The 24825-nt window shown below is 42.3% G+C and overlaps 1 protein-coding gene and 1 non-coding gene across 5 annotated transcripts in view; both read right to left on the bottom strand.

The window, feature by feature from the left end:
* The window catches only part of LOC105485220 (ATPase family AAA domain containing 5), a 68398-nt gene that overhangs the window by 10244 nt on the left and 33329 nt on the right, over positions 1 to 24825 (bottom strand). For 2 of the 4 annotated variants that reach the window (XM_071082670.1, XM_071082671.1), the window contains exons 11-18: positions 19516 to 19612; positions 16939 to 17018; positions 16266 to 16405; positions 16019 to 16169; positions 9429 to 9605; positions 8104 to 8237; positions 7563 to 7656; positions 5861 to 5925 (exon numbers count right to left, since the gene is read on the bottom strand). In XM_071082670.1, the coding sequence (XP_070938771.1) occupies positions 5861 to 5925; positions 7563 to 7656; positions 8104 to 8237; positions 9429 to 9605; positions 16019 to 16169; positions 16266 to 16405; positions 16939 to 17018; positions 19516 to 19612 (938 nt within the window). Of the gene's footprint in view, positions 1 to 5860; positions 5926 to 7562; positions 7657 to 8103; positions 8238 to 9428; positions 9606 to 16018; positions 16406 to 16938; positions 17019 to 19515; positions 19613 to 24825 lie in introns of those variants that run through there. The other 2 variants (XM_071082672.1, XM_071082673.1) reach the window with 2 other exon arrangements.
* On the bottom strand, positions 23669 to 23772 carry LOC139359699 (U6 spliceosomal RNA). Its single transcript, XR_011616057.1, has one exon. It is a non-coding gene; the product is annotated as a U6 spliceosomal RNA (small nuclear RNA).

Here is a 24825-nt window from a genome sequence, read left to right as displayed (position 1 = left end):
AAACCTGTACAAACTCTTAAAAAAAGAGAAGGAAACATTTCTCAACTCTTTTTGGGGGCAGCTTAACCTTAATATTTTAAAGTTAACAAAGACAATTCTTAAAAAAAAAAAAGAAAAGAAAAGAGGCCGGGCGCGGTGGCTCAAGCCTGTAATCCCAGCACTTTGGGAGGCCGAGACGGGCGGATCATGAGGTCAGGAGATCAAGACCATCCTGGCTAACATGGTGAAACCCCGTCTCTACTAAAAAATACAAAAATCTAGCCGGCGTGGCGGGCGTCTGTAGTCCAGCTACTCGGGAGGCTGAGGCAGGAGAATGGCGTGAACCTGGGAGGCGGAGCTTGCAGTGAGCCGAGATCCGGCCACTGCACTCCAGCCTGGGCGACAGAGCAAGACTCCGTCTCAAAAAAGAAAAAAAAAAAAAAAGAAAAAAAAAGAAGGTTACAAAGTAGTATTCCTCAAGAAAATAAACATATGAATCCTTAATAAATTAATCACAAATCTAATCAATCAATAAAGTGGATAATACATCCTGACCAAGTGGTTTATCATTAGAAAATCAGTCAGTGTAATTCACCATAGAGATAGATAGAAGTAGAAAAATATGATTTCAACACATGCAAAAGAAGCTTTTGATAAAATCCAATACCCACTCTCGATAAAAAGTCTAAGAAAACTGGAATAGGCTGGGGGCCGTGGCTCACGCCTGTAATCCCAGCACTTTGGGAGGCCGAGGCGGGCGGATCATGAGGTCAGGAGATCGAGACCATCCTGGCTAACATGGTGAAACCCTGTCTCTACTAAAAAATACAAAAAATTAGCCGGGCGAGATGGCGGGCGCCTGTAGTCCCAGCTACTCGGGAGGCTGAGGCAGGAGAATGGCGTGAACCTGGGAGGTGGAGCTTGCAGTGAGCCGAGATCCGGCCACTGCACTCCAGCCTGGGCAACAGAGCGAGACTCCGTCTCAAAAAAAGAAAGAAAGGAAGAAAGGAAGAAAGGAAGGAAGGAAGGAAGGAAGGAAGGAAGGAAGGAAGGAAGGAAGGAAGGAAGAAAGGAAGAAAGGAAGAAAGAAATATAAGGCAAGGGGCAGGTGCGGTGGCTCACATCTGTAATCCCAGCATTTTGGGAGGCTGAGGCAGGCGGATCACTTGAGGTCAGGAGTTCAAGACCAGCCTGGCCAACATGGTGAGACACTATATCTATTAAAAATACAAAAATTAGCCGGGCGTGGTGGCACGTGCCTGTAGTCCCAGCTACTCGGGAGGCTGAGGCAAGAGAATTGCTTGAACCCGGGAGGGAGGCAGAGGTTGCAGTGAGCGGAGATCGCGCCACTGCACTCCAGTCCAGGTGACAAAGCGAAGACTACATCTTAAAAAAAAAAAGAAAGAAAAGAAATGTAATGCAAGTAAAACACTGTAAGCTATATATATACTATGACTTAGGTGAACCTTCAGGATGTTATGCTAAGTGAAATAAGCCAGTCACAGCTGGGCGCAATGGCTCAGGCCTGTAATCCCAGTACTTTGGGAGGCTGAGGCAGGAGAATCGCTTGAAACCGAGAGGCAGAGGTTGCAGTGACCGAGATTGCGCCACTGCACTCCAGCCTGGCAACACAGCAAAACTCCATCTCAAAAAAAAAAAAAAAAAAAAATCGGTCCCAAAAAGCCAAATCAGTATGATTCCATTTATATCTAGAGTAGTCAAATTCACATAAACAAAGTAAAATGGTAGTTGCCAGCAACTACTGGACAGGAGGAAACAGGGAGTTTGATTTAACGAGCATAGAATTTCAGTTTTGCAAGAACAGTGTGAATATACTTAACACTACTCAACTGTACACTGTTACGTGTTCTTTACCAAAAGCAAATTTTTTAATACAAAAATTTTAAACACCAAGCTATATAATTTAAAATTTCCAGGAGCCACATTAAAAAATTAAAGAAACAAGTAAAATTAATTTTAGGGCCAGGTGCGGTGGCTCACGCCTCTAATTCCAGCACTTTGGGAGGCCACAGCTGGTGGATCACGAGGTCAGGAGATCGAAACCATTCTGGCTAACACGGTGAAACCCCATCTCTATTAAAAAATACAAAAAAAATTAGCCAGGCATGGTAGAGGGCGCCTGTAGCCCCAGCTACTTGGGAGGCTAAGACAGGAGAATCACAGGAACCCGGGAGGTGGAGCTTGTAGTAAGCCAGTGATTGCGCCAGTGCACTCTAGCCTGGGCGACATAGTGAGACTCCGTCTCAAAAAATTATAATAATAATTAATTTTACTACATTCTCTTACAACAATATATCCAAATATTATTGCAAAAAGTAATCAATACAAAAATTAGTGAGATGTGTTACATTCCTATTTTTTGCACTTAGTCCTCAAAATCTGGTGTTAGCCAGGCACTGTGGCTCACGCATATAATACCAGCACTTTGGGAGGCTGAGGCAGGAGTATTACTTGAGCTCAGGAATTCAGGATCAGTCTGGGCAATATAGTGAGACCTCATCTCTACAAAAAAATATTTTTAATTAGCTGAGTGTGGTGGCACACGCCTATGGTCCCAGCTACTCGGGAGGCTGAGGTGGGAGTATTGCTTGAGCCCAGGAGGTAGAGGTTGCAGTGAGCTGAGATTGAGCCACTACACTCCAGCCTAGGAAATAGAGTGAGACCCTGTCTCAAAAAAAAAAAAAAAAAAAAAAAAAGTGTTTATATTACACTTTTAGCACAAACTAATTCAGACTAGCCACATTTTAAAAATACATAATAAGCCATATTTAGATATAATTCATATACTATACAATTCACCCACTTAACATGTAAAATTCAATGGTTTTAGTATATCTAGAGTTTTGCACCCATTACCACTATCTAATTACAGAGCATTTTCATCATCCCCAAAAGAAACCCCAGACTAATCAGCAGTCACTCCCTATTTCTACCTAGCTCCTCTAGCCTTAGGCAGCTATGAATCCACTTTCTGTCTCTATAAATTTGCCTATTCTGAACATTTCATACAATTATTATCACACAAAATATGATCTTTTATTAACTGTAGACTAACCACATTTTAAAAGCTCAATAGCCTAATCTGGCTAGTGGAGGCCATATGAGCATATAGCTGAAAGTCAACAGTGAAGGTAAAATGAAATAATACACTTGGTTAATCCAAAAGACTGCAGAGTCTAGACAAATTTTTTTTTTCTTTTTTTTTCCCCAGAGTCTCGCTCTGGAAAGCTGGGGTGCTCTGGTGCGATCTTGGCTTCCTGCAACCTCTACCTCCCAAGTTCAGGCAATCCTCCTGCCTCAGCCTCCCAAGTAGCTGGGACTACAGGCACATGCCACTATACCCAGTTAATTTTCTTTCTTTTTTTCTTTCTTTTTACATCCAGCTAATTTTTGTGCTTTTTGTAGAGACAGGATTTTGCCAAGGTTGCCCAGGCTGGTCTTGAACTCCTAGGCTCAAGGGATCCACCCACTTTGGCCTCCTAAAGTTCTAGCATTATAGGCATGAGCATAGCGCCCAGCCTGTTTAGACAAATTTTTAAAAATATTCAATTATATGTTAAGAGAAACAATTTTTTTTTTTTTTTGAGACAGGGTCTTGTGCTGTCACCCAGGCTGGAGTGTGGTGGCATGATCTTGGCTCACTGCAACCTCTGCCTCCCATGCTCAAGTGATCCTCCCACCTCAATCTCCCAAGTAGCTGGGACTACAGGTGTGCGCTACCACGTCCAGCTAATTTTTTAAATTTTTTGTAGAGACAGGGTTTCACCATGTTTCCCAAGTCGGTCACAAACTCCTCCTGGACTCAAGCGGTCTCAAACTCCTGGACTCTGCCTCCCAAAGTGCTGGGATTACAGGCGTGAGCCACTGCCTCCAGCTAAGAAACACAATTTAAAAGAAAGAACAGGGTCAGGAGTGGTGGCTCACGCCTGTAATCCTAACACTTTAGGAGGCCAAGGTGGGTGGATTATTTCAGGTCAGGAGTTCAAAGCCAGTCTGGCGAACATGGTGAAATCCCATCTCTACTAAAAATACAAAAAAAATTAGCCAGGTGCGGTGGTATGCATCTCCATTCCCAGTTACTAGGGAGGCTGAGGTGGGAGAATTGCTTGAACCCAGGAGTTGGAGGTTGCAGTGAGCCAAGATCGTGCCACCACACTCCAGCCTGGGCAACAGGGCAATTGTGCCACTACACTCCAGCTTGGGTGAAGAGTGACACCTCACCTAAAAAAATAAAGAACCCATACAATAAAATTGACCTGACTACAATCATAGCTCACTGCAGCCTGGAACTGCTGGCCTCAAGCAATCCTCTAACCTCAACCTCCCAAAGTGCTGGGATTACAAGTATAAGCCACCATGCCCAGCAACTTAATGTTAATTTTTAAAACTTTTTTTTTAGAAGAATGAAAAACAAAAAAGAAAAAGGAAAAAGTAAGAAAAAAAAGACACGCACACAAAAACTTTCTTTTTAAAGGTTAAAAAAGTGCCTTGTTCATCATTGTAAGAAAGAAAAAAAAAAAAGGTGGTGACTTCTGGTGGAAAAGGGGATTCTTACTAGAAAGGGTCCATGAGAACTTCAGGAGGTAATGGAAATGCTCTATATTCTGATCTGCATAATGATGACACGGATTTTTACATATGTTACATGTACAAAATACATTCATTAGGTTATTCATGCAAGGGAATTTTAACTCCATTTAAATTTTACCTCAGAAAAGCACTGTTACTAGGCAAAAAACCTAGTGAACATTGGAGCCTCATAAAAAATTTTTTTTAATTTAAGAAAAAACATTTTTAAAGCAAAAAAAAAAAAAGAGAAATATCAGAAGTCCTAAAACTTAAAAATTTTAACATATTCCTTAGAAACCACATTTATGGGAGGCTGAGGCAGGAGAATGGCGTGAACCCGGGAGGCGGAGCTTGCAGTGAGCTGAGATCCGGCCACTGCACTCCAGCCTGGGCGACAGAGCAAGACTCCGTCTCAAAGAAAAAAAAAAAAAAGGAAACCACATTTAAATCATAGCTTTTTTTTCTTTTTCTTTCTTTTTTTTTTTTGGAGACGTAGTTTCACTCTTGTTGCCCAGGCTGGAGTGCAATAGCACGATCTTGGCTCACCGCAACCTCCTGAATTCCGGCGATTCTCCTGCCACAGCCTCCCGAGTAGCTGGGATTACAGGCATGCGCCACCACGTCCGGCTAATTTTGTATTTTTAATAGAGACGGGGTTTCACCATGTTGGTCAGACTGGTCTCGAACTCCCGACCTCAGGTGATCCACCCTCCTCGGCCTCCCAAAGTGCTGGGATTACAGGCATGAGCCACCACACCCAGCCAGGTATTTATTTTTTTGAGACAGAGTCTTGCTCTGTCACCCAGGCTGGAATGCAGCAGTACAATCACAGCTCACTGCAGCCACAGCCTTGACCTCCTGGGCTCAAGCAATTGTCCCACCTCAGCCTCCTGAGTAGGTAGGACTACAGGCACGTGCCACCATGCCTGGCTAATTTTTTGTATTTTTATGTAGAGACAGGGTTTTGCCATGTTGCCCAAGCTGGTCTCGAACTCCACAGCTCAAGCAATCCGCCCTCCTCAGCCTCCCAAAGTGCTGGGATTACAGGCATGAGCAACTGTACCTAGCCTGATTGATTGATTGATTGACCAGGCTAGAGTACAGTGGCACAATTCCAGCTCACTGTAACCTCCACCTCCTGGGCTCAAGTGATCTTCCTGCCTCAGCCTCCCAAGTAGCTGGGAGTATAGGCATGATACCACACCTGGCTAAATTATAGCTGTATTTAATAATAAATTACTTTTACATGATTGTGATATGTAATTTATGGTTATCAAAATTTAAAACTTACCAGGGAAGGAGTACTGAACTTGATTTCTTCAAAGCAGCCATCAAACATTAAACTAAATGTTGGATCTACACACACACACACACACACAAAAACATTCTTAAACATTAAGACCACTAAGTAACTTTTTCCAGTTATACTTTTCTATGAAAATATTCAGCACCCTCCTCCCCACCACCGCCTAGTGCTGTGGTACAGTCATAGCTCACTGCAGCCTCAAACTCCTGGGCTCAAGTGATCCTCTGCTTCAGCTTCCCAAGCAGCTAGGATTATAAGCTCAAGCTGCCACACCCAGATAATTTTTAAGTTTTTTTGTAGTGATGGGGGTCTCACTATGGTGCCCAGGCTGATCTCAAAACTCCTAGGTTCAAGTGCCCACCTTAGCTTCCCAAAGTGGTGGGATTAAAGGCATAAGCCACCACACCTGGCCAACTATGATCTTCTAATAAAACTACCAGCTGGGCATGGTGCCTCATGCCTGTAATCCCAGCACTTTGGGAGGCCAAGGCAGGTGGATCACTTGAGGTCAGCAGTTCGAAACCAGCCTGACCAATATGGTGAAACCCTGTCTCTACTAAAAATACAAAAATTAGCTGGGGCCGGGCGCGGTGGCTCAAGCCTGTAATCCCAGCACTTTGGGAGGCCGAGGTGGGCGGATCACAAGGTCAGGAGATCGAGACCACAGTGAAACCCCATCTCTACTAAAAAAAAAATACAAAAAATTAGCCGGGCGCGGTGGCGGGCGCCTGTAGTCCCAGCTACTCAGGAGGCTGAGGCAGGAGAATGGCGTGAACCCAGGAGGCGGAGCTTGCAGTGAGCCGAGATCGCGCCACTGCACTCCAGCCTGGGCGACAGCGTGAGACTCCGTCTCAAAAAAAAAAAAAAAAAAAAAAAAAATTAGCTGGGCATGGTGGTGTGTGCCTGTAGTCCCATCTACTCAGGAGGCTGAGACAGGAGAATCGCCTGAACTCAGGAGGCAGAGGTTGGAGGTTGCAGTGAGCCGAGATGGCACCATTGCACTCCAGCCTGGGCAATAGAGCGAGACTCTGTCTCAAACAAACAAACAAACAAACAAAACAAACAAAAAACCCACCTAACTTGTGATTAATAAGATTTTTCTCAATATTTTTAGAGTACAATCACTACCAAATGGGCATTAATTTGTAAGTAGAGTCTAGTCTCATGAATATTTATAACTGGAAAAATATTAGAATATTATTATAGTATTTCCAATTTTTTTAAAAAGAAATTGAATTAGTTTTTTAAATGAAACATTCTGTGATAATTCTTTAGAAGATGGCCATTCTGTTAGGCTGATGATAGCTAAATATACAATAATCCATAAGAAAGTGTTATCAGGGGCAAAAGAGTGGCTAAGTTCAGTATTAAGGAACAACGGAAAGGTTGGGTTCCATAAAAAATTTGACCACTAAATAAGATTTAGTGATCTAATCATAGGTATGATAAGGACGCCAGGAGAAGAATCTAGTACTTTCCCTACTAAAATACCTTTACTAGATCTCTTATTTGCATTCTAGAGATTGTTCTCCACTTTCTAAATATCTAACACCCAATATAGTAATCCAAAGTAGTATCCATTTTTAAAAGTAATTGTTATTTGTGAGTTAATTATAATTACTCCACTCTGCAGATGAACTACAGATTTGAGTAACTGTTTAACTGAAGTAAAATCATTGTTACCTACCACTTGTAGTAAGGATTACAGGTCGTTTAGTTGTTGCCATGAATGTTTTGATTGCATTCAAAAACCCAGCATCTTCATCAAAAATTACATCAACCTACCAACAGTTTATTAGAATATTAATGTAATAACAATACACTAATATCAGTTATGTATACATAGTAAATATTCTATATGTCTGTTAGAGACAAAATTTATGAATTTATGAAGTATGAATTCAGCCCATGTTGAAAGTTTATGTCATACACTATAATGAATTTTAAAATTATCAACTATCAAATGTTAAAAACAAATGCAGCCACCTATTAACTAGATAGATATGAATCAGAATTTATACAATCATTTAACAATAATTAGCAGCCGTGAATTAATCATCTTCCTGAAAAATTATTCTAGAGTGGACAGTTTCATTTGCTTTAATTTCAGATACACGTATTCCCGACCTCTTTAGCTATTTTGCAATTCTTTATAAGAAAACATATTGTATTCTTTAAAGTAAGTCTTAATCATGAGCTCTCACAAATGTATACTTCTATAAGCCTACCTCCTCAAAAAGAATAAGAGATGTTGCATTTTTTCTGCTGGGTTCTTCAGCTCCAACGTCTTTGACATTTGAATTAGTTGCATTTGTAGATTTAGTCTGAGTAATTTGTTTCTGTTCAAAAGAATTTTTTATTCCTGCATAAATACAATATTGATATTTTAGGTAAAATCAACTTTTGCTAAGACACTGGATATATCCACAGAATAAGCTCAAACTGAAATCCATTATCAAAACTGAAATAGGACGGGCGTGGTGGCTCATGCCTGTAATCCCAGCACTTTGGGAGGCAGGTGGATCACCTGAGGTCAGGGGTTCGAGACCAACATGGTGAAATCCCTACTCTATTAAAAATTAAAAAATTAGTCGGTATTGGTGGCACACACCTGTAATCTCAGCTACACAGGAGGCTGAGGCAGGAGAATCACTTGAACCCAGGAGACAGAGGTTGCAGTGACCCAAGATCACGCCACTGCACTCCAGCCTGGATGAAAGAGTGAGACTCCATCTCAAACAAACAAACAAAAACTGAAACAAGCTGGGCATGGTGGCTCATGTCTGTAATCCCAGTACTTTGGGATGCTAAGGTGGGTGGATCACTTGAGGTCAGGAGTTCAAAACCAGTCTGGCCAATATGGCAAAACCCCATCTTTTTTTTTTTTTTTTTTTTTGAGACAGAGTCTCGCTCTGTCGCCCAGGCTGGAGTGCAGTGGCCGGATCTCGGCTCACTGCAAGCTCCGCCTCCTGGGTTCACGCCATTCTCCTGCCTCAGCCTCCCGAGTAGCTGGGACTACAGGCGCCCGCCACCTCGCCCGGCTAGTTTTTTGTATTTTTTAGTAGAGATGGGGTTTCACCGTGTTAGCCAGGATGGTCTCGATCTCCTGACCTCGTGATCCACCCGTCTCGGCCTCCCAAAGTGCTGGGATTACAGGCTTGAGCCACCACGCCTGGCCCTTTTTTTTTTTTTTTTTTTTTTGCAAAACCCCATCTTTACTAAAAATACAAAAATTAGCTGGGTGTGGTGGTGTGTGCCAGTAATCCCAGCTACTCAGGAGGCTGCAGCAGAAGAATTGCTTGAACCCAGGAGGAGGAGGTTGCAGTGAGCCAAAATCGTGCCACTGCACTCCAGCCTGGCCTGGCAATACAGCAAGACTCTGTCTCCAAAATAAACTAAAACAAAATATTAACACTTCTATATGTAGAATCTTCAGTGTAGCTGAGATTTAATAAATAGCAACAGGAACTCGTAAAATGTGTTCATATTTTTATGTATAAGGGTCATTATTATTAAAAAATATATAATTTAATTTGTCAATTTAATGTCTTACCTTTATTATTTTCCAGAAGCATTCCTAGTTCTTCATTATTTTTAGGTTTGGGAGATACTTTAAAATAATTTGCCAAGGTTTTGGGAGGAAGTGCTCGCTTTGGCCCACTACTTTTTGGTGATGGTGGAGGAACTTTTCTTGGTGATGTAACAACTTTCTTAGGGGAGCTTATTTTTTCTGCCCAAAACAAATTGCATTTAAAGATAAATATTCTAAAAATCATACAGGTAGCCAGATAGTTAGCCACATTCTGTATTTCTACTCTTAACAGTTAAAAAATTCAAGACAGAAATTTTCTTTCATTCTTACAAATACTTTGTACATTCAAATATTACTATATTTATTTATTCTACCAGTACAGAAGGTTAAGCCAGTCATTTAGAAAAGACACTACTCCTCAAGAAATACACATTCTTTGTTTTTGTTTTGTTTTTTTGTTTTGAGACAGGGTCTCACTTTGTCAACCAGGCTGGAGTGAAGTGGTATGATCTCAGCTCACTGCAGTCTCCACCTCTCAGGCTCAAGCAATCCTCCCGCCCAACCCCCAAGTAGCTGGGACTACAGGAGCACACCACAATGCCTGGCTAATCGTTTGTATTTTTAGTAGAGATGGGGTTTTGCCATGTTGTCCAGGCTGGTCTCAAACTCCTGAGCTCAAGCAATCCGCCTGCCTCAGCCTCCTAAAGTGCTAGGATTACAAGCGTGGGCCACTGTACCCAGCCAGAAATACACATTCTTACAACAAATACTGTTCACAATCCCTCAGTTCATTTTTTTCTACACCTGCTTAAAGTCAGAAGAGGATGGAGGGAAAATAACAGTATACACTGAGCACATTACAAAACTTTGTTGTTCAACTTTAATTTAGACCTGCAGTAAATTGCAAGCCAATAATATGTATTTCTAGAGATGCTTTGGAAGATAGATAAAAAGTTAAAAAATAAATAGTTCACCTCTATTCTCCAGAAGCTCCGTGGCATTTTTCCACAGAATACATCCTCTCTTCCCCTCTAGGTACCTGGATTTAGTCCTTACAAATCCTAATTACTGTATGGCCTCAGAACAGGATGGTCCTCACATACCATCTCATGTTCACAGTTCCATATCTGTGTCTTATTCTTTTTTGGTACCCTCTGTCTCCATAGATCTTATCATAGCCCTTGTATATTAGAGGTGTTCAATAAGTTTACTGAAAATCTCGAGGTTAAAAAAGCTGTCACAGGCCAGGCGTGGTGGCTCACGCCTGTAATCCCAGCACTTTCGGAGGCCGAGGCAGGCAGATCACAAGGTCAGGAGATCGAGACCATCCTGGCTAACACGGTGAAACCCCGTCTCTACTAAAAATACAAAAAATTAGCCGGAGGTGATGGCAGGCGCCTGGAGTCCCAGCTACTGGGGAGGCTGAGGCAGGAGAATGGCGTGAAACTGGGAGGCGGAGCTTGCAGTAAGCCGAGATAGTGCCACTGCACTGCAGCCTGGGCGACAGAGCAAGACTCTGTCTCAAAAAAAAAAAAAAAAAAAAATATATATATATATATATATATATATACACACACATATATATATATGTTGAATAGATATCAATTTATAAAAAACACCATTTTGTCCTTTTTTTGGTTGTTGTTTCTTTTGAGACGGAGTCTCGCTCTGTCACCAGGCTGGAGTGCAGTGGCACGATCTCAGCTCACTGCAATGTCTGCCTTCTGAGTTCAAGTGATTCTCCTACCTCAGCCTCCCAAGTAGCTGGGATTACAAGCACGTGCCACCATGCCCAGCTAATTTCTGTATTTTTAGTAGAGACGGGATTTCACCATGTTGGCCAGGATGGTCTCAATCTCCTGACTTCATGATCCGCCTGCCTCGGCCTCCCAAAGTGCTGGGATTACAGGCATGAGCCACCGTGCCCAGCCTTTGTCCTTATTTTTCTTATTTTGATATAGACCAAGGACTGCTTGATCATGTATGAATACCAGTCCAAGGACTGGTTTTATTTATTTAATTTTTCTGAGACGGAGTCTCACACTGTTGCCCGGGCTGGAGTACAGTAGCACAATCTCAGCTCACTGTAATTACACTCCACCTCTCAAGTTCAAGCAATTCTCCTGCCTCAGTCTGCCAATTAGCTGGGATTACAGGTATGCACCACCACGCCTGGCTAATTTTTCTATTTTTAGTAGAGACAGCATTTCACCATGTTGGCCAGCCTGGTATCAAACTCCTGACCTTGTGATCCACCTGCCTGGGCCTCCCAAAGTGCTGGGATTACAGGTATGATCTACTGCACCTAGCCCAAAGACTGGTTTTAAAAATACATGCTTAGCCAGGTGCAGTGGTTCATACCCGCAATCCCAGCACTCTGGGAGGCTAAAGCAGGAGGATTATCTGAGCCCAGGAGTTCAAGTTTGCAATGAGCCATTATTGCATCACTGCAATCCAACCTGGGCAACAGAGGAAGACCTTGTCTTTTCAAAAAATAATTTAAAAAAAGGCAATTTTGGCCGGGCGCGGTGGCTCAAGCCTGTAATCCCAGCACTTTGGGAGGCCGAGACGGGCGGATCACGAGGTCAGGAGATCGAGACCATCCTGGCTGACACGGTGACACCCCGTCTCTACTAAAAAATACAAAAAACTAGCTGGGCGAGGTGGCGGGCGCCTGTAGTCCCAGCTACTCAGGAGGCTGAGGCAGGAGAATGGCGTGAACCCGGGAGGCAGAGCTTGCAGTGAGCCGAGATCTGGCCACTGCACTCCAGCCTGGGCGGCAGAGCGAGACTCCGTCTCAAAAAAAAAAAAAAAAAAAAAAAAAAAAGGCAATTTTTATTTTAAGATACTCAGTGAGTAGTTGGCTAAACTATATCAATATATTCTTTCTAAAAAATTTGGCCAGGCACAGTGGTTCACACCTGTAATCCCAGCACTTCAAGAGTCCAAGGCAGATGGATCACCTGAGGTTAGGAGTTCGAGACCAGCCTGGCCAACATGGTGAAACCCTGTCTCTACTAAAAACACAAATATTAGCCGAGCATGGTGGTGCACACCTGTAGTCTCAGCTGCTTGGGAGGCTGAGGCATGAGAATCACTTGAACCCGGGAGACAGAGGTTGCAGTGAGCCAATATCACGCCACTACACTCCAACCTGGCGACAGAGCAAGATTCCGTCTCAAAAAAAAAAAAAAAAAAGAAAAGAAATTTCACACCAAAAGAACCACCTTCTTGCAGAAACAGCTAACTATATAGGTCTGGGACATCCTAACATGCCAGAAAGCAAGGAAAATATCAACTATTGCTGGGTAATGTCAAAAGGACACAAACCAATTAAAATAGTTCCCCGCTAGCCAAAGATGGAAAAATATGAGCACCAAAAGAAAGTAAGATGGGATTCTGCTTCCAGCCAAGGTATAGAACTGGCACTGGATTTATCCTCCCATCAGAAATAAGAACAACAAGAAAACTGGACATAATATATGAAATAACACTTTTCAAGACTTTTGTCATCAAGCAACACTGGATAGTAATCTCTGAGATACAAATAACAAATAAGGTGAACACTAGAATTGCCCAGCCTATTGCCCTGAGAAAATTTCCATAGTGAGGGGAAAGTCAATCCATGTTTTCTGAGTTGAGACTGCACTAGAAACCTAAGGAGGTTGGCCAGGTGCAGTAGTTCATGCCTGTAATCCCAGCACTCTGGGAGGCTGAGGTGGGCGGATTACAAGGTCAGGAATTTGAGACCAGCCTGGCCAACATAGTGAAACGCCATCTCTACTAAAAATACAAAAAAATTAGCTGGCCATGATGGCGGGCGCCTGTAATCCCAGCTACTTGGGAGGCTGAGGCAGGAGAATCACTTGAACCTGGGAGGCGGAGGTTGCAGTGAGCCAAGATCGCACCACCACACTCTAGCATGGGCGACAGTGTGAGACTCCATCTCAAAAAAAAAAAAAAAAAAGAAAAGAAAAAGAAAAAAAAGAAAGAGAAACTTGAGGAGGCCAAGGCAGGTGGATCACCTGAGGTCAGGAGTTCGAGACCAGCCTGGCCACCATGGTCAAACCCTGTCTCTACTAAAAATACAAAAAAAATTAGCTGGACGTGGTGGCGGGTGCCTATAATCCAAGCTACTCGGGGAGGCTGAGGCAGGAGAATTGCTTGAACCCAGGAGGCGGAGCTTGCAGCAAGCCAAGATTGTGCCACTGCACTCCAGCCTGGGTGACAAGAGCCAGACTCCGTCTCAAAAAAAAAAAAAAAAAAAATTACATGGATGATAGAATTAGTAACCAAGACCATTAAAACAGTTGTTATAAGTGATATGTTCAAACACCTAGAGGAAAGACTGGATACATGGTAAGTAGAAACACAGAAGATACAAAAAGGACCCAAATCAAACTTCTAAAAATGAAAACTACACTTATAGCAGTGACAGCATACTAGATACTACAGAAGAAAAGATGTATAAACTTGAATAAACAGTGATAATAACTAACCAAACTGAAACAAAAAAAGGAAAAAGACTAAAAAATTGAACAAAGCATCAGTGTGCCAGGAGACAATTTCAAGTAGTCTAAAATACCTATAATAATAACTGGAGTTGCCAAAGGAAATGGGGAGGACAGAAAAAATATTTCAAGAAATACTGGTTGAAATTTTATCAACTCTGATCTTCCCAACTATAAACTCATATATGCAAGAAACTCAACAGGCCGGGCGCGGTGGCTCAAGCCTGTAATCCCAGCACTTTGGGAGGCCGAGACGGGCGGATCACGAGGTCAGGAGATCGAGACCATCCTGGCTAACACGGTGAAACCCCGTCTCTACTAAAAAATACAAAAAACTAGCCGGGCGCGGTGGCGGGCGCCTGTAGTCCCAGCTACTCGAGAGGCTGAGGCAGGAGAATGGCGTGAACCCGGGAGGCGGAGCTTGCAGCGAGCTGAGATCCGGCCACTGCACTCCAGCCTGGGCGGCAGAGCGAGACTCCGTCTCAAAAAAAAAAAAAAAAAAAAAAGAAACTCAACAAATCCCAAGCACAAGAAACATGAAGAGAAGTACACCAAGGCACGTCATAATCAAATTACTTAAAACCAGTGAGAAAATCTTCAAAGCAACAAAGAAATAATAAACACAAAGAGGTGAAACATATTATATATAAAAATCCATGAGTTCATAATAACACTTAAAAAATTAAACTGCACAAAAACTCACTGGTCAACTGTCAAGGTTGCTAGGACACCATCACTCTAAGTACTAATAAATAAAGGAAAGAATGAAGCATTTCTGGTGCCTACAAACTGTATTTCAAAGCATCCAAAGAGTTGATGAGGAATAGTGCTTCCTTTTAAAATTCTAATAAATGCAAAAGAGATAATTATAAAATTATCATTTTGTAATCTACAATGGATAATCTGCTATGATGTCATAGGAAGTACGCAGGCCACCTATACATGTATGCCAGACCCAGAACAGAACCTGAGTCTAATCAAGCCCATAGATCTAACTGCCAGTTTACAAGAAATACAGGGAAGAGGACTATGTTAACTGATACCATGAGGATATAATCAGCAGACAAATCCAGAATGTGAAAAATTTCATGACAAATGACTCAAATTCTTCAACAAATAAATGACATGAAAAGAAAGGTGAGTGAATTGTTAGCGAGCGTAAAAGAAAGTTAAGAGACTTGGCCGGGCGCGGTGGCTCAAGCCTGTAATCCCAGCACTTTGGGAGGCTGAGACGGGCGGATCACGAGGTCAGGAGATCGAGACCATCCTGGCTAACACGGTGAAAGCCTGTCTCTACTAAAAAATACAAAAAAACTAGCCGGGCGAGATGGCAGGCGCCTGTAGTCCCAGCTACTCGGGAGGCTGAGGCAGGAGAATGGCCTAAACCCGGGAGGCGGAGCTTGCAGTGAGCTGAGATCCGGCCACTGCACTCCAGCCTGGGCGGCAGAGCGAGACTCCGTCTCAAAAAAAAAAAAAAAAAAAAAAAAGAAAGGTAAAAGACCTGAATCAAATGTAAGATATGAACCTTGTTTGGATCTAGATTTGAACAAATCATTTGAAACAATAGAAAACTGACATTAGACTGTGTATGAGATGATATGAAGGAATACAGTTAAATAGATCTTTTTTTTGGAGATAGGGACTCACACTGTCACCAAGGCTGGAGTGCAGTGGCCCAATCACAGCTCACTGCAGCCTCAACATTCTAGGCTCAAGTGATCCTCCCACATCAACTTCCAGAGTAGCTGGGACTACAGGCATACACCACCACACCTAGCTAATTTATTTTTTATTATTTGTAGAGACAAGGTCTCGCTATGCTGCTTAGGCTGGTTGTTAACTCTGTTGGGTCTGATTATGATATTATAGTTATGCTTTTTTAGAAGTCCTTATCAGATAGAGATAAATATTGAAGAATGTAGGGGTGAAATGATATGATGGTCTTCAGATTTATTTTAAAATAATCTGGCAGGGGTGGACAGGGAATATGTGTACATGTAGAAGATTAAAAATAAATGGCAAAATGTTGATAATTGACATTATTTTCTTGGGTTTTGTTTTTTTCGAAACATTATGGCTTAAGGAAAATAATTTACTTACTTGGTGACTTGCCTATGTTGTAGCTATTAAAAAAATAGGGTTTTTGTGAGTTTACACCTTGTTTATCTACTTGATGGGACTGAGTAGCTTCCTTCAACTGAGATAGAATTTGTCTACCACTGCGCTGGGAAGAGGCATTCACTTCAAATATCTAAAAGAAGAAAAACGAAGGGAGAATGGTTTATGTCTCTTTTTAATCCAAGGGTAATTATTACACTGACATTCTCTCATCATAGCTGTTACTAACCTTAAATCCAAGCTCCTGGGCACAAGCATACACAGCAGCAGTTTTTCCCACTCCTGTTGGCCCTGTTATAAGGACAGTATTGCAAAGACGACTCTCTTCATCATCTGAACTGCCTTTAAAGTCTATGCCACCCGAGAAATCTGAAAAATTATTCAAATGCATATAAAATGATAATTGCTGAGGAAGCAGTTCTACCTTATGAAATCCAATGATTAAATCCCACAAACTTCTTGCAATAAATGCTGAAATATTACTTTATAAAAAGTAGAAAATCAGGCCGGGTATGGTGGTACATGCCTGTAATTCCAGCATTTTGGGAAGCCGAGGCGGGCAGATCACAAGGTCAGGAGTTCAAGACCAGCCTGGCCAACATGGTGAAACCCCATCTCTACTAAAAATACAAAAATTAGCCAGGTGTGGTGACACATGCCTGTAGTCCCAGGTACTCAAGTAGGCTGAGGTGAGAGAATCACTTGAACCCAGGAGGCGGAGGTTGCAATGAGCCGAGATCACACCATTGCACTCCAGCCTGGGTGACAGAGTGAGACTCTGTCTCAAAAAAAAAAAAAGCAGAAAATCAAATATAAAATACCAATTAAGAAATTTTATACAAAGTTTTAGTTAATGTAACTAAAAATGTTCAGTGAAACGGTAAAAAAAAGACACAAGATACCTTCCTGTTTCTCATCTCTTTTTCCCTTCAGATTCTGCCTTTCTTCCAATTCAGCTCTTCTTTTCCAGTCTTTCAACCAACTGCCACAAGAAAATGTAATAAAAATAATTCACAGAATATAGCTATGCCTTAGACTTTATGTTAAAATGATTACTGGGGGAAGTTATGGCATATTGTTAGTTTCTCTGGCATTGGCCATTGAACTGATGAAGGGCCTTCTTGTTATTTTTACTAGTACAGCTTTATATGGCATATTGTTAGTTTCTAAACACTCCATAGTGCTTGTGAATCAATTAAAGAGTAAAATAGTTTTACATGGACATGAACATTTAGTAGTTTCTGCCAAAATATATAAGACTGTATGTGCAAGAATATTCACTGTAGCATTGTTCATATTAGCCTCTAACAGGAAAAACATAAAAATACACCAGTGGGGAAAAAATACGTTATAGTACCGTCACTTAGAAACCAGTATACAGCAATTAAAAAGAACTGAGGTGGCAGGGCAGGCACAGTGGCTCAGGCCTGTAATCCCAGCACTTTGGGAGGCGGAGGCAGATGAATTGCTTGAGCTCAGGAATTTGAAACCAGCCTGGGCAACACAGCGAAACCTGTCTCTACAAAAAACATTAGCCAGGAATGGTGGGGCACCATGCCTGGCTTGGGAGGCTCAGGTGGGAGGATGGCTTGAGCTTGAGAGGCGAAGCTTGCAGTGAGCCAAGATTCCACCACTGTACTCCAGCCTGGGCAACAGAGCAAGACCCTGTCTCAAAATTTAAAAAAAGAACTGCGGTATATTGTGTAATCACATGAAAGGTGCCTAATATACAATGTACAACAGAAAGATTAAGTTCTAGTCTGGAGCTAGAATGCCTGAGTTTAAATCCCAGTTCCATCACTTTCTAGCTGTGTGACTTTGGACAAATAACTCAGCCTCTCTAGGCCTTGGTTTCTTCATCTGTGAGGTGAGGACAACAGTATTTATGCTCATAGTATTTTTTTTTTTGACAGTCTTGCTTTGTCACTGGAGTGTAGGGGTGTGATCATAGCTCACCGCAGCCTCGAATTCTTGGACTCATGTGACCCTCCCACCTCAGGCTCCTGAGTGGCTCAGAATCCAAGTGGGCGCCATCATGCCTAACATTTTTTTTTATTTTTTGTAGAGATGGGGTCAACCTATTTTGCCCAGGCTGCTCTCAAACTCCTGGCCACAAACAATCCTCCTGCCTCAGCCTACGAAAGCACTGGGATTACAGGCTTGAGCCACTGTACCCAACTGCTCACAGTACTGTTCTAAGGATAAAATGAATGAAGAACAGTACAAAAAAAAAAAAAAAAAGAACAATACAAGTACTTAAGAACAGTAGTACCAAGTTCACACTATTAACTATAATTATGGGTCCATAAATCCTTATATGAAATCCTTTGGGCCAGATTGTTTTAGAATTAATTTTTCAGATACTTAAAAGGTTATTTAGTACATATACTGCATATTACATAATACCCCTAATGGGGTCTAGGCAGTACACCCATAATCACTTAAGTTGGTTTGGTTTGTTTTTTTGTTTTGTTTTGAGACAGACTCTTACTCTGTCGCCTAGGCTGCAGCACACGGGCACAATCTCGGCTCACTGCAATCTTCGCCTCCCGGGTTCAAGCAATTCTCATGCCTCAGCCTCTCCAGTAGCTAGGATTACAGGCATGCATCACCACACCCAGCTAATTTTTGTATTTTTAGTAGAGATGGGGTTTCACCATGTTGGCCAGGCTGGTCTCAAACTCCTAGCCTCAAGTGATCCACCCGCCTTGGCCTCCCAAAGTGCTGGGATTACAGGTATGAGTCACCGCGCTGGGCCATCACTTAATATTTTTATTAAAAAATATGTGAATTCTGGCCGGGCACAGTGGCTGACACCTGTAATCCCAGCACAGCACTTTGGGAGGCCAAGGTGAGTGGATCACCTGAGGTCAGGAGTTCGAGACCAGCCTGGTCAACATGGCGAAACTGTCTCTACCAAAAATACAAAAATTACCCTGGCATGGTGGTGCACCTCTATAGTCCCAGCTACTCAGGACGCTGAGGCAGGAGAATCTATTGAACTTGGGAGGCAGCGGCTGTAGTGAGCCAAGATCATGCTATTACACTCCAGCCTGGGTGACCGAGTGAGACTCTGTCTCAAAAAAAAACCACAAAAATTTTGTAAATTCTAAGTGTAAAGGTACAACAAATTTCATGTAATCAATTCAATAAACTTTCATTATTCAGAATTTTTTGGATGTGAGAATTGAAGATGAAGGACTGGGGACCTGAATTAGTAGTAATGTGATCCCATTTGTTAGAAAGGAAGGAACTAACATATGCATAAAATATTTTTCTGGAAGCTTTTACAAAACATTTTCAATGATTATCTCTGAGAAGTAGAAATATAAGAAAAGAGGGCTACTTGTCACTTAAACTTCTACCATTTTTTGAAGATTTTATCAGGAAATATATTATTTATAACTACAATTTCTAAACAAAAATAGTAAAACTAAGATTGTAAACTATTTCTCAATTCCTTTACACATTTTACCAACCTATGTAACTTTTTTATAGCTAACTCATTTCCTATAAGTTCACTGGCAGTCTGAGGTTGATACTTTTCTGTCCAAAGCATGTCTTCAGTTCCAGAATCTAAAGCAAAAAAAAAAAAAAAATTAAGGTATTCATTCCTTGACATAAACATATATGAATTATTACTCATTTACATTATTATTACAATGTCACAGTAGGTATTTGCGGAAATATTTATATTTACAAAATGCCAGAGGTAATTTTAAAACAACATTACATTTAAAATTCTTCACACCAAACCCTTCCCCCTAAAAAACAATAACCACCATAATCTTATTAAAATATTAAAGTGCACACTTAAACATTGTTGGTTTTTTTTTTTTCTTTTAGGGTTACCATCTGGCCCAGCAATCCCATTACTGGGCATATACCCAAAGGAAAATAAACTGTTCTATCAAAAAGATACATGTACTCACATGTTTATCAGCACTATTTAGAATAGCAAAGACACTGAACCTGGGAGACGGAGGTTGCAGTGAGCCAGGATTGCGCCACTGCACTCCAGCCTGAGCACTTGAGCAACAGAGTGAGAGTCCATCTCAAAAAAAAAAAAAAAAAAAAAGCAAAAACATGGAATCAACCTAAGTGCCCAAAAATGGTGGATTGGATAAAGAATTTGTAGGACATATATACACCATGGGATAGTATGCAGCCATAAAAAAGAAATAACTCATATCCTTTGCAGCAACATGGTTGCAGCTGGAGGCCATTATCTATCTATGCAGAAACAGAAAACCAAATACTTCATGTTCTCGTTTATAAGCAGAACCTAAACACTGGGTACACATGGACATAAAGATGGGAACAAAAGACAATGGAGGCTACGTGTGATGGCTCACACCTATAATCCCAGCACTTTGGGAGGCCAAGGCAGGTAGACCACTTGAACCCAGGAGATCGGGATTGGCCTGGGCAACATAGTGTTACCCTGTCTCTTAACAACAAAAAGACACTGGGGACTACAAAAGGGAGGAGGGAAGAAGTGAGGACAAGGGTTGAAAAACTATCTATTGGGCACTATGCTCACTATTTGGGTGACAGGTTCAATTGAAGTCCAAATCTCAGCGACATGGAATTTATCCATGTGACAAACCTGCACATGTGCAGGTCGAAAATTAAAAATAGTTTTTTCTTTTTTTAAGAGATGAGGTCTTGCTATGCTGTCCAGGCTGGACTGCAGTGGCTATTCACAAGTATGAACACATCTCCCTGCATTCCTGAACTTTGGACCTCAAGCTCCCACCCCAGCCTCCTGAGTAGGTGGGACTACAGATGTGAGTCACCACAACCAGCAATATTTAAATTTTTAATAACCACTGAAGAAACATGAACGATAAGAAATAATCTGTGACATAAAACCAATAATCAGGCTGGGTGCAGTGGCTCATGCCTATAATCCCAGCACTTTGGGAGGCCGAGGAGGGCGGATCACTTGAGGTCAGGAGTTCGAGATCAGCCTGGCCAACATGGTGAAACCCCATCTCTACTAAAAATACAGAAAGTAGGCTGGGCTCGGTGGTTCACATCTGTAATCCCAGCAGTTTGGGAGGTCGAGGTGGGCAGATCACTTGAGGTCAGGAGTTCGAGACCAGCCTGGCCAACATGGTGAAACCCCGTCTCTACTAAAAATATAAAAATTAGCCGGGCATGGTGGCGCATGCCTGTAGTCACAGCTACTAAAGAGGGTGAGGCAGGAGAATAGCTTGAACCTGGGAGGTGGAGGTTGCAGTGAGCCGAGATCGTGCCACTGCACCCCAACCTGGGCGACAGAGCGAGACTTCGTCTCAAAAAAAAAAAAGCTGGGCGCGGTGGCTCACAGCTGTAATCCCAGCACTTTGGGAGGCTGAGGCAGGTGGATCACAGGTCAGGAGATGGAGACCATCCTGGCTAACACGGTGAAACCCCATCTCTACCAAAAATACAAAAAATTAGCCAGGCATGGTGGCGTGAGCCTGTAGTCCCAGCTACTTGGAAGACTGAGGCAGAAGGATGGCGTGAACCCGGGAGGCGGAGCTTTCAGTGAGCCAAGATCATGCCACTGCACTCCAGCCTGGGTGACAGAGCAAGACTCTGTCTCAAAAAAAAAAAAAAAAAAATGCATCAAGTAGCTGAGCATGGTAGTGGGCGCTCACTCGGGAGGCTGACGCAGAAGAATCACTTGAACTCAGGAGGTGGAGGCTGCAGTGAGTCCAGATCATGCTAGCACAGTCCAGCCTGGGCAACAGAGTGAATCCATCTCAAAAAATTAAATAAATAAATAAAGAACAAAACAATAATCTACAGAACAACAGTGGCATAGTCTTATTGGACCCTCTTTTAACCCTGAAAAGAAACATTAAAACATCCTATAAAGTCAACCTGGGAAAATGGAGAAAGATGCCATATTCCCAGTTGAGAAGACTACTGTAAAGATGCCACTTCTCTCCATTAAGCTATAGATAATTGTAAAATTAAAATCTCAACAGGATTTATGGGGTAAGGTAAACTGTAGTCCATTGAATAAAGCAAATACATAAAAATTATTTTAAAAATAATGATAAGAGACTTGCCATATCAAATACTAAAACATGCTATAGGTTGAGTATCCCTTATCTGAAATGCTTGGGACCAGAAATTTTCCAACTGAATTTAATGAGATATCCCTAGGATGAGGCTGAAGTCTAAACATGGAGTTCACTTATGTTTCATATACACCTGTACACACAGCCTGAAAGTAATTTTATACAATATTTTAAATAATTTTGTGCAAGAAAAAAAGTTTTGTCCCCATTTTGACTGTCACCTGTCCAGAAGAGGTTAGGTGTGGAATTTTCTTTTTTCTTGAAACAGGGTCTTGCTCTGTCACCCAGCCTGGAGTAGTGGTGAATCATGGCTCACTATAGCCTTAACCTCAAGTGATCCTCTCACATCAGCCTCCCATGGAGCTGAGACTACAGGCATGTGCCACCATGCCTAGCCAATTTTTTTTTTTTTTTTTTTTTTTGTAAAGGTGTGGTCTCCCTATCTTGCCCAGCCTGGCCTCAAACTCCTGGGCTCAAGCAATGCTCCTACCTCGGCCTCTCAAAGCGCTGGGATTATAGGGATGAGCCATGGTGCCCAGGCCCAGATATGGAATTTTCCACTTATGGCACCATGTCAGCACTCAAAACGTTTTGGATTTTGGAGCATTTCAAATTTCAGATTTTTGGATTAGGGATACTCATCCTGTATAAAGCTATATAAATGAATTAAATCAATAGCATACTTTGGAAAAGCTATATAAACTGAATGGGGCTGGGCACAGTGGCTCACGCCTGTAATCCCAGTACTTTGGGAGGCCGAGGCGGGCGGATAACCTGAGGTCAGGAGTTCAAAACCAGCCTGACCAACATGGAGAAACCTGGTCTCTACTAAAAATACAGAATTAGCCAGGCATGGTGGACCATGCCTGTAATCCCAGCTACTCGGGAGGCTGAGGCAGGAGAATCGCTTAAATCCAGGAGGCAGAGGTTGCAGTGAGCCAAGATCACGCCATGGCACTGCAGCCTGGGCAAAAAGAGCAAAACTCTGTCTCAAAAATAGTAAATAAATAAAATAAACTGAATGGGAACATGTCAGAGATATGTGAAACATGCACACACATATAAAATATTTTACATGTACACACATGTAAAATAATATGTATGGGATAATACCAGATTTTCTTTTTACTTTGTTACGTTTTCTTTTTTTCCCCCCCTAGACGGAGTCTTGCTCTGTCGCCTGGGCTGCAGTGCAGTGGCAAGATCTTGGCTCACTGCAGCCTCTGCCTCCTGGATTCAAGCAATTCTCCTGCCTCAGCCTCCCAAGTAGCTGGGATGGCACGCGCCACCACACCTGGTTAATTTTTGTATGTTTAGTAGAGACAGGGTTTTGCCACGTTGGCCAGGCTGGTCTCAAACTCCTGACCTCAGGTGATCCGCCCACCTCGGCCTCCCAAAGTGCTGGGATTACAGGTATGAGCCACTGCACCCGGCCACTGTGTTACTTTTTTTTTTTAACTTTTTAGTTTTAAAATTGTCATCCCTTCACTTGAGGTCAGGAGCTTGAGACCAGCCTGGCCAACATGGCGAAACCCCATCTCTACTAAAAATACCAAAAAAAAAAAAAAAAAAAAAAAAAAAGTCATCTTTGCACAAGGGGCCATGCTAATTTTCTCTGTATCATTCCAATTTTAGTATACGTGCTGCTGAAGCGAGCACAATACCAGATTTTTTTAAAAGCACATATATTGGCCATGTGCAGTGGCTCATGCCTGTATTCCCAGCACTTTGGGAGGCCAAAGCGGGCAGATCAATTGAGGTCAGGAGTTCGAGACCTGCCCGGGCAACACAGTGAAACCCTGTCTCTATTGAAAATACAAAAATTGGGCCGGGCGTGGTGGCTCAAGCCTGTAATCCCAGCACTTTGGGAGGCCGAGACGGGCGGATCACGAGGTCAGGAGATCAAGACCATCCTGGCTAAGACGGTGAAACCCCGTCTCTACTAAAAAATACGAAAAACTAGCCGGGCGAGGTGGCGGGCGCCTGTCGTCCCAGCTACTCGGGAGGCTGAGGCAGGAGAATGGCGTGAACCCGGGAGGCGGAGCTTGCAGTGAGCCGAGATCCGGCCACTGCACTCCAGCCTGGGCGACAGAGCGAGACTCCGTCTCAAAAAAAAAAAAAAAAAAAAAAAAAGAAAATACAAAAATTAGCCGGGCGTGGTGGCGCGCACCTCTCATCCCAGCTACTTAGAAGGCTGAGGCAGGAGAATCACTCGAATCCGGGAGGCAGAGGTTGTAGTGAGCTGAGATCAGGCGAGTGACGGAGAGAGATGCTGTCTCAAAAAATAAAAAAAAAAAGCACATATATTTATAGAAGCACAGAAAAATCAAAGACTGAACACTTATCTGTTAATATGGCCATTTGTAAGCCCATAATCCATGAGGTTCTATTTATTTCAAAGACATAATTATTTTTTGAAAGTTGCAATAAGAAAAAAAAAAGAGAGAGACAGAGAAGGAAAGAATGAAAAGTTAAAAAACAAAAGAGTTCTAGGACTAGAAGGAAAAACTCGAATTTACCAGGAATGGAAGATATTAATATTTCTGGTGCAGACTGTCATCATCTAATTATTAGAATATCAAAATCTGCACTTTGGGAGGCCAAGGTGGGTGGATCACCTGAGGTCAGGAGTTTGAGACCAGCCTGGCCAACATGGTAAAATCCTGTCTCTACTAAAAATATAAAAATTACCTGGGCGTGGCCAGGCACGGT

This window comes from Macaca nemestrina, chromosome 17, assembly GCF_043159975.1.
Source record: "Macaca nemestrina isolate mMacNem1 chromosome 17, mMacNem.hap1, whole genome shotgun sequence".
NCBI classification, from domain to species: Eukaryota; Metazoa; Chordata; class Mammalia; order Primates; family Cercopithecidae; genus Macaca; species Macaca nemestrina.
Note: the sequence above shows the minus strand (reverse complement) of the source record. Positions and strands in the feature narration are given on the sequence as shown.